General features: G+C 25.8%; 1 protein-coding gene across 5 annotated transcripts in view; it reads left to right on the top strand.

Moving 5' to 3' along the window:
• Positions 1 to 14,490, top strand: part of LOC107453327 (leucine-rich repeat-containing protein let-4) — a 157,996-nt gene that overhangs the window by 130,995 nt on the left and 12,511 nt on the right. For 2 of the 5 annotated variants that reach the window (XM_016070105.3, XM_071177506.1), the window contains exons 3-4: positions 3,690 to 4,192; positions 11,295 to 11,673. In XM_016070105.3, coding sequence (XP_015925591.2) covers positions 3,722 to 4,192; positions 11,295 to 11,673 — 850 coding nt within the window. In that variant the 5' untranslated portion in view covers positions 3,690 to 3,721. Of the gene's footprint in view, positions 1 to 2,130; positions 2,405 to 3,689; positions 4,193 to 11,294; positions 11,674 to 14,490 lie in introns of those variants that run through there. The other 3 variants (XM_016070103.3, XM_016070102.3, XM_016070104.3) reach the window with 3 other exon arrangements.

Raw genomic sequence — 14,490 nt, 5'->3', positions numbered from 1 at the left:
GCTGCAGAGTTGACCATCGGAGTCGTAAACCCAAAATTGGGTCGGCTGCTCAACGACGGTTATGAAATTAAATAAAATGATTACTCACTCAAGAAATGTAGAGTCAACATTGATTTATTCGATTCCAAAACTTTTAAACTGAAAATTTCAGAATGATCTCAAAAAGACTTAATTTTTTAAATCAGGTCAGTTACCGTATAATAAAAGAAAAAAAAATTTCAATACAAAAATAGTTAAGGCAAAACTGGTTGTAGCTTTAAAAGTTTTGGTTTAGACCCAATATTGAAACCTGAAGTTTGCTTTCTCTCCAGGATAATTGAATATATTGAATTTAATGTGGGGAGGGGGTTGAGGAGGTTGAAGGGGAAACATAAACATTATTATCTAGGCAAGGGATAAGTTGTAATTTTTACAAGGAATCAAACGATACCGTAATAAAGTTGATAAAAATTAATAATTCAGAAGTTTTTAGGTATTAGAATGTATGAAGTATTAAAGAAAGTGCAATTATTGATTATTCCTATTTACTTTTCTGAAATTTCTACATAGACAAGTAAGAAACCATTTTTCCTTGTATTTTTTCGTTTCATTGAATGATATCAAATCCAAGTCAACAAGACTAATATAGTACTAAAAAAGAGTTATAAAAGTTTCATACATAAAAAGTCTCATTTTTGTAGCCATAGCTTTTTATGATCTTGACCTTAATATCTCAAAAAGTGAATTGTGGTTTCTTTCGCATTTTTGTACTGTTAATTAAATAAAGCCAAAATCAAATTTATAGAATTAATTGTTCCGAAATTATAAGTATTTTGTGCGTAAAAACATAAGTGAAAAACATCTCTCCATTTTAAGTTTTTTCGTGTTCCGGATCCTTTAGAATATTACAGTTGATTGAAACAAGGTATGCATAGTTGGACAACTGAGATTATTGATATCTATTGTTATTATATATCATTTACTTATTAATTTAATATTTTAATAGAAAAATCTCCATATTTTAAAACTCAGGGCAGAAAGTCTTAAAAATTGGAAATCTTATTCTTATTAATTTATACCTTATTAATCTTATTAATTTATATTTAAGTAGAAAATTCTCCATATTTTAAAACTCGGGGCAGAAAATCTTAAAAATTGGAAATCTTATTCTTATTAATTTATATCTTATTAATCTTATTAATTTATATTTAAATAGAAAAATCTCCATATTTTAAAACTCGGGGCAGAAAATCTTAAAAATTGGAAATCTTATTCTTATTAATTTATACCTTATTAATCTTATTAATTTATATTTAAATAGAAAAATCTCCATATTTTAAAACTCGGGGCAGAAAATCTTAAAAATTGGAAATCTTATTCTTATTAATTTATATCTTATTAATTTATATTTAAATAGAAAAATCTCCATATTTTAAAACTCGGGGCAGAAAATCTTAAAAATTTAAAATTTTATTCTTATTAATTTATATCTTATTCTTATTCATTTATATCTTATTAATTTATATTTAAATAGAAAAGTCTCCATATTTTAAAACTCGGGGCATAAAATCTTAAAAATTGGAAATCTTATTCTTATTAATTTATACCTTATTAATCTTATTAATTTATATTTAAATAGAAAAATCTCCATAGTTTAAAACTCGGGGCAGAAAATCTTAATAAGATTAATAAGATATAAATTAATAAGAATAAGATTTTAAATTTTTAATTTATATTTAAATAGAGAAATCTTCATATTTTAAAACTCGGGGCAGAAAATCTTAAAAATTAGAAATCTTATTCTTATTAATTTATATCTTATTAATCTTATTAATTTATATTTAAATAGAAAAATCTCCATATTTTAAAACTCGGGGTAGAAAATCTTAAAAATTGGAAATCTTATTCTTATTAATTTATACCTTATTAATCTTATTAATTTATATTTAAATAGAAAAATCTCCATATTTTAAAACTTGGGGCAGAAAATCTTAAAAATTGTTTTGTAGAAAACAAAATTTGGAGGCTCTCATACAGTTTTAACGATTACAATTAGCTCACAAAGTTAAGTTTGAAAAAGACATGGCTTTTCCGAAGTCAAAAATATACAATTTGTGGGTGCGAGTATTAACTGCCGCCAGTTAATAAGGAAGTTGCGTTTGACTAAACAGTTGTTCCTCCACGTCTATACTACGTTGCATTATCATCATTTTCCTGTCTCAGGAGATATGTTTCAACTAAGAATATTACGAGGTATGAATGAGTTTGAGTAATTTTTGGGATTAAGGTAATTAAAAATTTTAAGCACTATTAAAATGATTGAAAGTTTTTACTATGTTTTCGGTTATTTATTTAAGATTAAATAATTGCCACAGTTGTTTTAATGTTTTTGTTTGCCTTATTGCTATGTAAAGTCATTCAAAAGGTAAGGAGCAGTTTTTAAAATAAAATTGTACAATTAAGAACCAAAAAACTAAATATTATTTGAAACCTGTATCTATTTAAAAAAAAGAATTATTTTTATTTATTTTTTTGTTTCTATTGATGTTTATTTATTTGTTTTTATAAATTAACTTTCCTTATCCAAGGACATATTTTTGAGGAAAAAAAATCTTAGTTATCTACTTTTTTTAGTAAATAATTATTTAATAATTAGTTTTTAATAATTTTGAAATTAAAATAGTCTTCGTATTTCAGAAAAATACTTTTTTTTAAAAAAAAATTTTAAATAATTAATGTAAGTAAAATTTAATAAATGTGGTTAATAATTACACGGGAGAAAAAAAGTATGATATAAAAAAAAGTATTACCTGAATATGGTAAAATTTTCAGTGTTTCTTGTGCTATGGGAAAACCAAAAAGCTCGGTAATTTTAACTAAAACGCTTTAATAGTGATTTTGGTGAAATTAACGTAAAATATAGTTTTATAATCTGTGATAAAATTTAATAAATGTGGAAAAATTTGTTACTTTTATCATGATACCTTAGAGCATGGCATAAAAACAATTTGCTCGGTTAAACTTACTTTTCAATTTTGTATATTTTACTAAATGTGTGATAATAACTTTTATATTATATAACTATAACTTTTAAAAGCAGAATTTCCGGTGAACCGTTACCATATGAATAGAAAAATCCCCAAATGAATAATAAAATTATCATATATTTTGAATAAATAATCCCAAGAAACTGAAGCAATATTCCGTATATTTTGGCTTCATTCTCCAGAATTATGATTTCTTTTTTACCAGAAATGTCACTTACCATACAGTGCTGTAATTTTAATAGAATTTTCTTTCTTCGAGCAAGAAGATTGACATACAATTTTATAAATTGTTTAAATTCTTTCATTTAAATAATTTTTTTTAACTTTTAAATTTTCCAGTTATTCTTTATAATGATACTGTATGCAATTCTAAACGTTTTTTATGTTAGTTTTGATTTGTTGAAATTATCTATAAGCTCAAGCTCTCAATCTTTTTTATTATAAATTATCCCTGAAATTTTTTATAAAATTTAAATTTAAGAATTTTAATTTACAGTTCCACTTTGAAATTTAACAGTTTATGAATTATTGTTTTTTTTTTACCAGAAAATTCATAACAGTACGATAATTTTACCAGAATTTTTTCTCCGTGCACTGTTTAGAAATTTAGAATAAATTGCGTTGTGCTCATTGTAGTTTAAAGTTCTTGTTCCTTTCTTTCAGATGTTTACCATGAGGCTTGTTCATTAGAAGCAATGCATAAACGAATTCTAATCTTCATTTTAGTCCTGAGCACTTGTGATGCTGGCAGATACGGATGCCCTACCAGAGCACAAATTAAACCTTGCATTTGTCAAGAGAAATCAAGAGGATTGGACATATCGTGCGAGAAGGCTAATGCCGAACAGCTCAGAGAAGCTATGGCTAGTATAGCTCAAACCAAACAGGGAATTTGGTACCTGAAATTCCGCAACAACCGTCTCGTCAATTTACCGTCCCAAATCTTGCTGGGTTTGGATGTTCGTCATTTCATTGCACTGCACTGTAATCTCACTTCAATAGATGAAAACGCTTTTACGGGTATTGCAGCCAGGCTTGAAACATTAGATTTGGCACAAAATGAATTTGAACGAATACCTAGCCGAGCCATTGAAAATCTATCAGTTTTGGTCTCTCTGAACTTCAATTACAACAGATTAGAAATCCTGCACGCTGAAGCCTTCAAAGTAAGATTTTTTTTTATCTTGATGAAAAGTTAAATTTATTTTTTACATAGCAAATAATTTCTGAAATTTAAACAAGTATGGAAAATTAAAAAATCAAATTGTTTTAAAGTACTATAAGTTCAAATTTCAAACAATTAGTGTACAGATGACAGAATGCGATAATTTCTATGTTCACTTAATAATCATAATAGTAAAAAAAATGCTGTTATAATAGACACTTAAAGTTTTATTTTTTAAAAGCTAGCTTATATTTAAATATAATGATGAGAGATATCGGAAATGGAGTAATAGATGGGAAAATGTGTTTTAGCAGTTGCCAAATTAATGGAATTAATTTTAAAGACTTTTTTTTTCTTTTCACACAGGATTTTAAAATGTTCATTTTTTGGCTAAAATGAACATGTTTCTACAATATTATTCCAACTCTTAAAATTACATGAACTTCACTTGCATGTTTATTAAAAAGTAAAGACATTTAAATAGTCTATTACGCACGGTGAAAAATTCCTTATAAAATTCCGGTAAAAAGTACCGGTACTCAGGGTGCTGGTACTTTTTACCGTAAAATCCATATTCACCAGTGGAACATTTTAAGAAAAAAAATTGGATACACCGTAATTTTTACAGTAATCGTTACCATAAAATCCCTCTAATTAAATAAATATTAGTGTAAAAATTACTGTATTATGTCTTATGGTAAAAATAGACTTTAGGATAAAATGAATTTTACGAATGGTGCATCTAAAGTGCCAATACTTTATACCGTAATTTTCCCTGGAAATTTATATATATATATATATATATATATATATATATATACGGTTATATATATATATATATATATATATATATATATATATATATATATATATATATATATATATATATATATATATATATATATATATATATATATATATATATATATATATATATATATATATATATATATATATATATATATATATATATATATATATATATATATATATATATATATATATATATATATATATATATATATATATATATATATATATATATATATATATATATATATATATATATATATATATATATATATATATATATATATATATATATATATATATATATATATATATATATATATATATATATATATATATATATATATATATATATATATATATATATATATATATATATATATATATATATATATATATATATATATATATATATATATATATATATATATATATATATATATATATATATATATATATATATATATATATATATATATATATATATATATATATATATATATATATATATATATATATATATATATATATATATATATATATATATATATATATATATATATATATATATATATATATATATATATATATATATATATATATATATATATATATATATATATATATATATATATATATATATATATATATATATATATATATATATATATATATATATATATATATATATATATATATATATANATATATATATATAAACTTATTTGAACTTAAAAATTTATTTGAAGATTGTGTCAATTTTTTTTCATGAAATGTTCAACAATATTTATTAATATAATTATTTAAATAATTATTTATATAATTTTTTAATTTATTATATTTACTTTATTTTTTTAAGTTCTAATTATTAAATTAAACAAATAATGAAAAAATTAAAGAGCGAAAATTTCGTAGCCAGATTAAAAATTTAGCTTCTCAGAGATAAAATTATTAACAGACCAAGTTTTGAAACTTTCAAAATGCTTTGTAATCTGCCGGATTTTCCTTTATTAAATATTCACTCACTTTAAAACTTTATTTTCCTCAAGGTGTTTGATACAAAGTTTGCGACATAAAAAAAAAGTAATCAGTGAAAAAATTCGAAGTATGATATTAGAAATTTAACGAACATTCTAAAATGGAAAGTTTTGTTCCAATATGATAAATGAAAGAACTTTTCTTTTTACTGTTGTTTCTAATTACTACTTTGTTTCGCAATTCAAAAGATTAGGTTAATTGACAGGTAGGATAATTTGTATAAATGAGCTGTTAAACAATTCTTTTATTGAACATGATATAATGCAAACAATTCGCGCGAAACTACAGCTACATATTAGGATGAAAACTTACTTGATTTGACATCAAGTTTTTGATTTTGTGATAAAATATTTATTACTAAGTAAATCAATCAATTTATGCTTATAATACATGAAAATTAATTTTAATATTTAAAAAATTACGATAAGTAAATGAGAATTAAATGTTTTTATACAGCTGTAAATAAGAATTTTTGCTGTAATCATTATTTTATTCAAATAATGAAATTCATTGTTTTATGCGAAATTTTATTTAGGGATAAAAGATGACCAAATACGAAGTTGAATTTATTTGCTAATTAACTTAAAAGAAAATTGTTTATGATGGTAAAAAAGAGGCTTCATTAATTTCTGTGGTATATTTATGCATAACATAACGAGAAAAGAAATTGATATATAAGGGTGTCCCGTCACACTGTTAAAATGTTCATTAAAATTACTGTAAAATAACCGGCAGCATTCTGTGCATCCAATTTAACCGTGAAATTTACGGTAAAAAACACAATTTTACTTTCTGCAAATAGTATGGTTAAAAAACCATCAATACAAAACTATACGGTTTTTAACCATTTAAAATTAGCATGGTTTCAAAACCATAGAAAGGAAATTTAACTGGATATTAGAGCTATACTTTTTGTTAGGTACAAGGCATTTTAGTTAGGCTGTAGTTGAGTTGTGTTTGATCAAATTATCCGTAGGATGTGATTTAATTAGTTTATCTGGTTGTTTCACCTATCTTAAGAGCTGGGAAATACTAGACGTTTCTGTGTTAAGCAACTCTAAGGTGCTGTCAAGTATGAGTGAATAATCCAGGATTACAGTTTGGAAAGAGTTCGACACTGGAAACTCTTGATGTGTAGAAGAGAATGAGAAAACACTATGTCAACAGTGGAATATATCAACACTGGAACTCGAACCCCCGTTCTTTCAGTCATGAAATTGACAGATTAGCCATCTCCTCTATAATACGCACCCAGCTACTAGGAACTAAGTGGCTTCATTAGGTGGGTTTAGTTAATTCGAGAAAATTCTGGTTGTTTAACCATATTAGGTGAAAGCAGCTAATAAGCAGTTTTCTTGCAGTTAACAGTTTGATTATCGTCTTATTTATGCTCATTTTACTGTTTTGCTTAAATATGGTAAAATATCAAATAAATTGTTCGAATATCAATTTTTTACGAGAAATTTATAACAGTGCTGGACCACCATATACACCGAAGAGCCATTACATTATGACCATCCTCCATCTATAACAATGGACTCGCCCAGGTTTTCATGATTACTCGCCCAGGAACAATGTTTTCATGGGGCACATTAGGATCCATAATCCTCATAGAGCAATCCCTGACGTCTGTAAGCTACTTGAACATAGTTTCAGACCAGGTTCACCCATTCATGGCAACAGTTTTTCTTGCGGGGGATTGTGTTTACCAACAAGATAAAGCACCATGTCATAAGGGTCGAATCGTCGAGGAACATTCCAGTGACTTTCAAGTCATATCTTGGCCCCCAAATTCACCTGACCTTAATCCAATAGAGCATTTGTGGTCCTACTTGGAAAACCAAATTCGTGCTGCCATGCTACCCCCTCGCAATGTGAGGGAATTGCAGGACCAGTTGGTGAGCGCTTGGTTCCAGATACCTCAGACTAGCTATCAGCACCTTGTGGAATCAATGCCATGGCGGGTGCTAGCAGTTTTGAGGGCTAAAGGTGGTCCTACATATCATTAGCAGGTTGGTCATAATGTAATGGCTCTTCGGTGTATACATATGGGATATTCCCATAAAAAGCAGGAATTTCATTTTCTGAATTCCTTTTAAAAAGAATTTCTCGAATCTAGTTTATATTTCAATTTAAGAGAGATATGATATTATTTAATGATTCTGCTACAGTGATTGATATTCTAAATTCAAATTAGTTAAGTTATTTGAACATGATAACGTCCTCCAGCGAGACAATCATTTTCACAAGCAAATAATATTACTGGTATTTGATAAAACATAATTAAATCTTATTGCCATCTCATTAAGAATTAAGGAATGAAGTCTCCTTAGAAATCAAATACAAATGAGCTTATAACAAAACAATAACAAAACAGATTGATTTTTTATTCTCGCTTAAATTGTTATATGAGTAAGTAATTTATTAATAACATTAGCTACATATACTTAATAAATACGGAAACTCGAATATTCAAAAAATACGGAATATAATTCAAAAAATACGGAAACTCGAATATTTACTCAACTTACTTCGTTAGCTAACTTTGTATACCACTGACTTTTAAATTTTATTCAACATAAGTTAAATAGAATACATGAAGAAAGATCAAGTTAAATAGAATGCATATACTATAAATGAGTTTTTTTTAAAAATTCTTAGTTCAAAAACTGCATGTACTTATTACAAATAATTAAACATAGATATTGACTAACAATTACATTATTTATTTAAGATACTAAAAATTTATTATTGACTTATTTATTAAGATGCTTTCTGAAACGAAAATGTTATTTATTATGTTCACGATGTTACAGTTTTTAATGCTTTTTACTTGTATTCTTTTATTACACATAAACATATTTCATATATTACACGAAAAAATTACTTCTTAGTATCATATTTACTTTAATTTTTATTTATTCATTTATTGCAATTTTGGTTTTAATTACAATAGTTTAAATTACAATTTTTAATTTAATTACAATTGATTTACAGTTTAATTACAATTTAATTTTAGTTACGAATTTAATTATTTTTGTCCTGAATTCTTCATGCATGGTTTAGGAAAGTTTAACATAGGGAGAAAAACATTCTGGTAAAATTACCGTACTGTGTGATTATAACATGACCAATAATAAAATAAAATAATATATATACATACATAATTCTGGTTAATAAAACCAAAGAAAAATATTTAAATCATTCATTTTTTTAATTTTTCCGTTTATAAGGTAACGGTTTACCGAAAATTCTGGTTTTCAGAATTAAAATTCTTATTAAGACACATTTGTTTAAAAATACAGAACTGAGAATTTATAATAAACTGAATAAATTTAATAAATTTAACAGAAAAAAATGGTTTTTATGCCGTACTCTAAGATATCATTATAAAACTAAAGCTACCAAATTTTACAGCAGTTGTCAAATTTTATCACGCAATTCAAAACCATATTTTGTTGTAATTATACCAAAATCATTAAAATTTTTTAATTACTTATCTAGCTCATTAATTTCGTTTTCTATCAAAGTTTTAATGATATTTAATAAAAGTATGTTTCTATTTCAAATTGCTTTATTGCTCTTAGCCCATTTTTGACATTTCAGATGATTAACATTCAGAATTCACCAAAAATAGTTTAGTTTTTCGTACACAGAAATATTATTAAACTTAATATACTATTACTATTGCATTATATTTTACTATTACTATTTATATCTGGAACAAATATGATGAAATTCAAAAATGATGATGGGAATGTTGAAGCATAAAAATGAATTTAATTGCATTTTAAAATCACTCTGAGTTTAATTATATAAAAACTTCGTATCATAGAACGGTCACCTATGTAAAAGAAATTTTGCATTTAGCTGTAGTTATGGACTTTTTTTCTGAAAACGAAACAAGTATTTCAAATTCATCATTGAAATTATTGCTATTTTCGATTGATGGTCAGTTTTAACGTGAGTTTTTTGAACTCCAAAATATTAGTTACAATACTGAAATTTGAAGCAAAAAACTAAGTTTTAACATATGTTGAAACTTAGTTTTTTGTCTCTAGTTAAAATGTCTCTAGATAAAATTCGATTTCCGAAGTAAGAAATTATATTTATTTCAAAAAAATAAGTTTTTGTGTATGGTATTGTAGGCAAAATGCTCTTCTATTGGTAATAATTACATTACTATATACTGTACAAAAGGAGAATAATCGCTATTTTATCAATAACTGTCCAAAAAATTATAATTAACAATTCGCATTGACAGATATTACAATATATTTAAAGGGATATTTTTAATTCGTATAGGTTTTTGGTTTTATTAATAGTATATAGTAGCTAATAATTGGCAGTATAAAATATAAACAATCTTATATTTGCTATATTATGTATTAGCAGAAAACTAAAAACTCATTTTTAAAACTATTTTTTTCTGGTACATAAGTTACGTTTGAGTTGCTTTCTAAGACATTGATAAAATGTTAATAAAGTAAGACAAGAAATGTATAACTCAATATTAAATTCAAAGCTTTCGCTTGTAGATGGCAGCACCAAATATTTCTTGAAGACTGTCTCATGATTCAACACTAGACAAATTACTGCTACTATCATCGAAAAAATAAATAATTGAAAGGAAAATTTAATTATTAAAATTTGTCTAATGAATCAATCTTAGACAAGTTACAGCTAATATTGTAGAAAAATAAATAAATAAAAAGTAGAAAAATTTTATTTAGAGCATCTCATTGCTTTATATGATTGCTGTTGTAAGTAGCAATAATATTTTTAAATTTAAATTAAGCTACTAGTCAAAAATTGAAAACTTATTAAATTTAATAATGATTAGAAAGAGTTGAAATTGAATTTATTTCATGAAAAAAGTAGTAATGTAATATAATAAAATAAATGTAAAATAAATACTCGTTGCGCAATATTCTACACTCCATGTCACTATCTTACTATTAGTCACCAAATTCTGGAGCTTCAAGAACTTCTGGCTCCCAGAGGGCTGTTACGAGAATGCTTAGTTTTTAGTTTACGTTACATAAGCACGTGACATTAATAGAATAGAATAGAAGATATGATTGATATGATATGATATGATATGATATGATATGATATGATATGATATGATATGATATGATATAATGTAATATAATATAATATAATATAATATAATATAATATAATATAATAAATTTCAAATTATTATGTATGAAATATTTATCTAGTCTGTTCACATTGTCTTTATTTTTTTAGGGTTTACATTCGTTATTGAGGCTTTCGCTTTATGGTAATCGAATTAAATTCATCGACAATTTGGCATTTGTCGGAATTGGTTGGAACCTGACACGAATAAATCTTGGAGCCAACCAGTTGACTGCCGTGCCATCCAGGCCTCTCAAGAATCTATCCCTTCTGCAAAGACTACAATTGCACGAAAATCAAATAGAAGCATTATTGCCAGAAGAGTTTGCCAACATGGGAGGAGACTCACTGGATGTTTTAGATTTAGCCAACAACCGAGTTCAGATTTTGCCAACCAGGGCATTCATGTCACTTCATTTGTTGAACTCGCTCGATTTAGAAAGAAATCTCATTACGTCTATAGATATTCACGCCTTTGAAGGAATCGAAAGTAAGTTTAAATTTCAATGTTAATGTTCTATTATAAAGATTCTATTAAAGATGTCTTACAATTCTTCGTGAATGTCTAAAAGAAGCATAAAGTTTGTAAAGAATTGCGAAATCCTCATCATCTATTTAAATATTTCTGTTTTAAAAGCCAATACAAAATCTTCCTTTAGGTCATGGTTTTGAACTATTTAATTACAGTTTCTGCAAAGTTTTATGAGCAAATTTTAAGTTATTTTGCATACATTTTATTTTAAAGTAAGTTTCCTTTCATATTTTTTTATTAATTAATATGCATTCATTGATTATCAAGTTTTATCTATCAAAGTTTACAATGCACGATAGACTGTCAATTAAACAATTAAAGTAAAAATAAACAAAAATCTTTAACTGGCTGAGGTTGCTCAGAGGATAGAGCGGATGATGAAGTGCATAATGAAGTGCAGCGCCGGCGGAAGACGTTCCTGCGCCCTTAATTCAATTTTGGAAAAGGAATATAAATTTAAAAAATAACTTTTTATCTCGAATTGTCTCGCATGTGTAGCTATAACGCTGTAGAAAATTGCTTTTTATATTTCAAGTAACAATATTTCAACACGAAAATTATAAAATATGTATCAATCCTTAATGTTGATTTAAGAAAATAGGAAAAAGATAAATAGTAATTAACGCATTCAAGGTAAGAAATCAAAGCCGTTAATTTAATTAACGTGAATACCATCTCAAGTATTCTTGAATAAATATTTATTACAGGTAATGATTTAAATCAGCATAATCTGTTATGACAAGCATAATCATTGAAATTTATTTTTTCGCGCTTTAGCATGCGAAAATAATTTTATCGAATCTTCGAAATCGATTGCTATGGCGGTTTCATTTTCGATTGAAATTATTGCCAAAGATTTTTGTCTTTTTTGAGTCAATGTACTCCTTAAACAGATTTTTATAGAATTTAAGTTGCTAAAAAATCCTTCACCACTTCCTACACATACTGTGATTGTTAATAAAATTTTTAAACTTTGCCACAAGTTAGGAAAATTATATTTTAAGTTGTTCATATGAATGAACTTTATAAGATCAATTGGTCATGTATTTTCTTCCGATAAGAAGTGTCTAATTTGATATTTCTTCACAGAGTTCTTCTCCAATAATGTCACTTTCACCTTCTCCAACATTTAAATAATTCTTCAACGCTAAACATTCCTTTAAAAGTTCTTCCCTATCTCGGAAAGCTTTTATTTTGTGCAGTAACTTCCACATTGCGGTATAATTCTTTAATGAAGTGAATTGATCATGAAACAAAGTTACTGCATTATCTAATAAGGGAAAAATTCCTTCTTTTTTAAATAAAAACTCAGACTTGCTATTAGAAGAAATATCATGATCTAATTCGTAAATAGTCATATAGCTTCCTTCTTTTCTTAGATCGTTTATCGCTTTTAAACTCGACTGGTTTGATTGCGAGCTATTCACAAATCTCTTTTGCATATACCTAAACTTTATTTAATACACTTTCCCTGCACTTAAAAAATAAATATATAAATAACGGCAGCTTATAATTAAATTTAAAAAAACCTTTGATTGCATGGACAAGCTTATATTTACTTCTGAGAGCATTTCATACCATGTAATAAGAATAACTACAACCGAAAAATCAGACATTAGAAGTTCCAAAGATCTTCAGACCAAATTTTAGGATCATCAGTTTCAGCTGAAAGTTCATTTAAGGCAGAAATTACTTCTTTTATATGATATCGCACGGACTTCACGCATTCTACCTGACTTTCTTATCACGTTTCCAAATTTCTTTTAGAATCATGTGTTAAACATGTTTTTTTATTATCTTCCGCCTTTTTGAAAAAGCACTAAATAAAATGAACAGGCACTAAATAATCCCAAATAATGATACACTATTTACTGATGACGCTGCAGTATCACCAACAGCAATATTCAAACAATGACACCACAAGGGTAGAAAAATGCTCTAGGATAAAAACGGCTGATTCTCGCTTGAACATCTTTATAAATTCAAAACATATTTAACTCATTGTCGTAGCTTTTACCCCTGCAGTTTCTCATTCATCCATTGCTAATTATATAAAGGACAAGGACAAAATATTAAAAAAAATTAAAAATGTTTTATAAAAACATTTTAGCTTATGCATATGTTTTTAAAATTTTTAACACCTTTCCTTTCACTTGATAATAACGAGGCTCTCTTTTGAAAAAAAATTATAAGAACTATTAAAATGTAAGTCAAATGGCTTCTTCAAACGCAGCAATTAATAATAAATCGAAAACAAAAGAGAGAGAGAAGCCTATTGCCGAAATAGAAAATAATATAAATTAAATATAGGCTACACAGAATTTTTTTAACTCACCTCATGTGATAAAAGCATCATCGATTTAAGCTACACCTGTGCGAACTACATAGAGTGAGTGATACATAGAACTACATAGATACTATCAATCCTTTGACTTGATAATTATATCAAGTTCTCTTTTGAACCAAATAGTTATAAAAAATCATTTATTTAATTTTTTGGCTCCAAATATTCCTCTCAGATGCAGCTATTAATTATAATTAGAAAACAAAGAAAAACAATGTTTATAACTGAAATAGACAATAGTATTCATCGAATCTAGACTACCCCGAATTTTTTAGCCAGCCTCATATCATAATTGCATCAAAATCGATTTCAGCGACACATAGGCACATAAGCACAAAATAAAGTTTTTTTAACAAACGTTTTATAAATATTTTTTGTGATATGTATATGTTTTTAGAAATTTTGACACCTATCGTGTACTTTATATATAT

This window comes from Parasteatoda tepidariorum, chromosome 2, assembly GCF_043381705.1.
Source record: "Parasteatoda tepidariorum isolate YZ-2023 chromosome 2, CAS_Ptep_4.0, whole genome shotgun sequence".
NCBI classification, from domain to species: domain Eukaryota; kingdom Metazoa; phylum Arthropoda; class Arachnida; order Araneae; family Theridiidae; genus Parasteatoda; species Parasteatoda tepidariorum.
The sequence above is the reverse complement of the archived record's forward strand: the minus strand, read 5'-3'. Positions and strand labels throughout refer to the sequence as shown.